The 1,832-nt window shown below is 68.2% G+C and overlaps 1 protein-coding gene across 1 annotated transcript in view; it reads left to right on the top strand.

Moving 5' to 3' along the window:
• SSPO (SCO-spondin) overlaps positions 1-1,832 on the top strand; it is a 53,626-nt gene that overhangs the window by 16,347 nt on the left and 35,447 nt on the right. Inside the window, 5 exon segments of the mRNA XM_010843882.1 lie at positions 32-268; positions 356-538; positions 648-798; positions 1,374-1,527; positions 1,680-1,734. Coding sequence (XP_010842184.1) covers positions 32-268; positions 356-538; positions 648-798; positions 1,374-1,527; positions 1,680-1,734 — 780 coding nt within the window.

Genomic DNA, 1,832 nt, shown 5'->3' with positions numbered 1-1,832 from the left:
CCCGCCTCCCAGCACCCGGGAGACCCGTGAGTGGACGGGAGGCGGGCACGGTGGAGGGAGGGTGGAGGGGCGGTGGTGGGGGGAGCTTGTCCCTGATGGGGACCCACCCGCGATGACCTCCTCCCAGGGCCCTGCCCTCAGGATGGCTGCCCCAACGTCACCTGCTCTGGGGAGCTGGTGTTCCATGCCTGCGTTCCTTGCCCTTTGACCTGTGATGACATCTCTGGTCAGGCCACGTGCACCCCCGACCGGCCCTGTGGTGGCCCAGGTAAGGGGGCTCTGGACCTGGGGTGCAGGGGGCCTGTCTGCCCCGCCGAGCTCTCTGCAGGGAGGCCTCACTCCGGGCCTCCCTCAGGCTGCTGGTGCCCTGCGGGGCAGGTGCTGGGTGCCCAGGGGCGGTGCGTGTGGCCACGGCAATGTCCCTGCCTGGTGGACGGCAGCCGCTACTGGCCCGGGCAGCGCGTCAAGACTGACTGCCAGCTCTGCATCTGCCAGGACGGGCGGCCCCGGCGCTGCCAGCCCAGCCCAGACTGTGCAGGTGAGCCCCACCCCGAGCCTTCCTGAGGGGCTCTGGTCTCCCCCAGGGGCCTCTGGTCTCCCCCAGACCGCCCCGCCTCCCCCAGCCCTGACTCATGGCCCCTCCTCAGTGAACTGCGGCTGGTCAGCGTGGTCCCCCTGGGCTGAGTGCCTGGGCCCCTGTGGCAGCCGGAGCATCCAGTGGTCCTTCCGGAGCCCCAACAACCCCCGCCCGGCCGGTCGAGGGCACCAGTGCCGGGGCCTCCACCGCAAGGCCCGCAGGTACCGTACCCCAGGAACCGCACCTCCAGCTCCCAGCTGGGAAGCTGCCTGTGTGCGCCCTTCCTCACTCGAAGTGCTTCCATGGGCCGGAGCCCAGATGAGGACCACCCCCATTGTGTGCCCTGTTAGTCTAAACACCAGGACTCCCAGCACATCTTTGGGGACCCCTGGCCTTCTGCATCAGTTTTATGCCCAGTAGGTCCAAAAGGGGGATGTAGGGAGCCCACAGGTCCGGGGGTGGGTATGGACCCTTTGGTCTGCACCCTGTGCCTCTGGAGGTACCTAGGTTGAGGCTTGTGGTGGGGAGTAGCCATATCTGCCTGCCCAGCCCACTTTGAGACTGGCTTTACTGGCCAAGGGCCTTGGCACAAATTGCTTCCACCAGCCTCTCCTGGGTCAGCTGCAGTCGCTCTGGTTCAGGGGTGGGGTCAGGGTGATGGGATGACCAAGTGTCCCCTGTGGCCCAGGACTCTCCAGGACTTGTTATCACCGAAAGTCCCGAGTCCTGGGAAATGCCTCCCTCAGGCAGGCCAGGGTGGGCTGGTCACCAGGTGAGGGGTGGCCCCCCTTCCCAGGTGCCAGACAGAGCCCTGTGAAGGCTGCGAGCAGGACGGCCGGGTCCACCGCGTGGGGGAGCGCTGGCGAGCGGGCCCCTGCAGGGTCTGCCAGTGTCTGCACGACGGCTCGGCACGCTGCTCCCCCTACTGCCCACTGGGCAGCTGCCCCCAGGTGAGGCGGGCCAGGGGGCGCCCGGGTGGCCAGCAGGGGTGGGGCGAGGAGCGGTGTGTAGAGGCCAAAATTGTGGGTGGCAGTTGATGGAACGGGCCGGGGACAGGCAGGTGGCCAATTCCGCACGTCCAGCCCGGCTCTTGCATCCGTAGGACTGGGTTCTGGTGGAGGGAGTGGGGGAGTCGTGTTGCCACTGCATGCCGCCTGGTGAGTGGGTCGGGGGGGCGGCAGAGGAGGTCCAGGGGGAGGACGATGGCAGGGAGTCAGAGGTGGTTGCACCAAGTCCCGGGGGGTGGGGGTGGCAC

This window comes from Bison bison, unplaced genomic scaffold (genome assembly GCF_000754665.1).
Source record: "Bison bison bison isolate TAMUID 2011002044 unplaced genomic scaffold, Bison_UMD1.0 scf7180017864191, whole genome shotgun sequence".
Taxonomy (NCBI): domain Eukaryota; kingdom Metazoa; phylum Chordata; class Mammalia; order Artiodactyla; family Bovidae; genus Bison; species Bison bison.
Note: the sequence above shows the minus strand (reverse complement) of the source record. Positions and strands in the feature narration are given on the sequence as shown.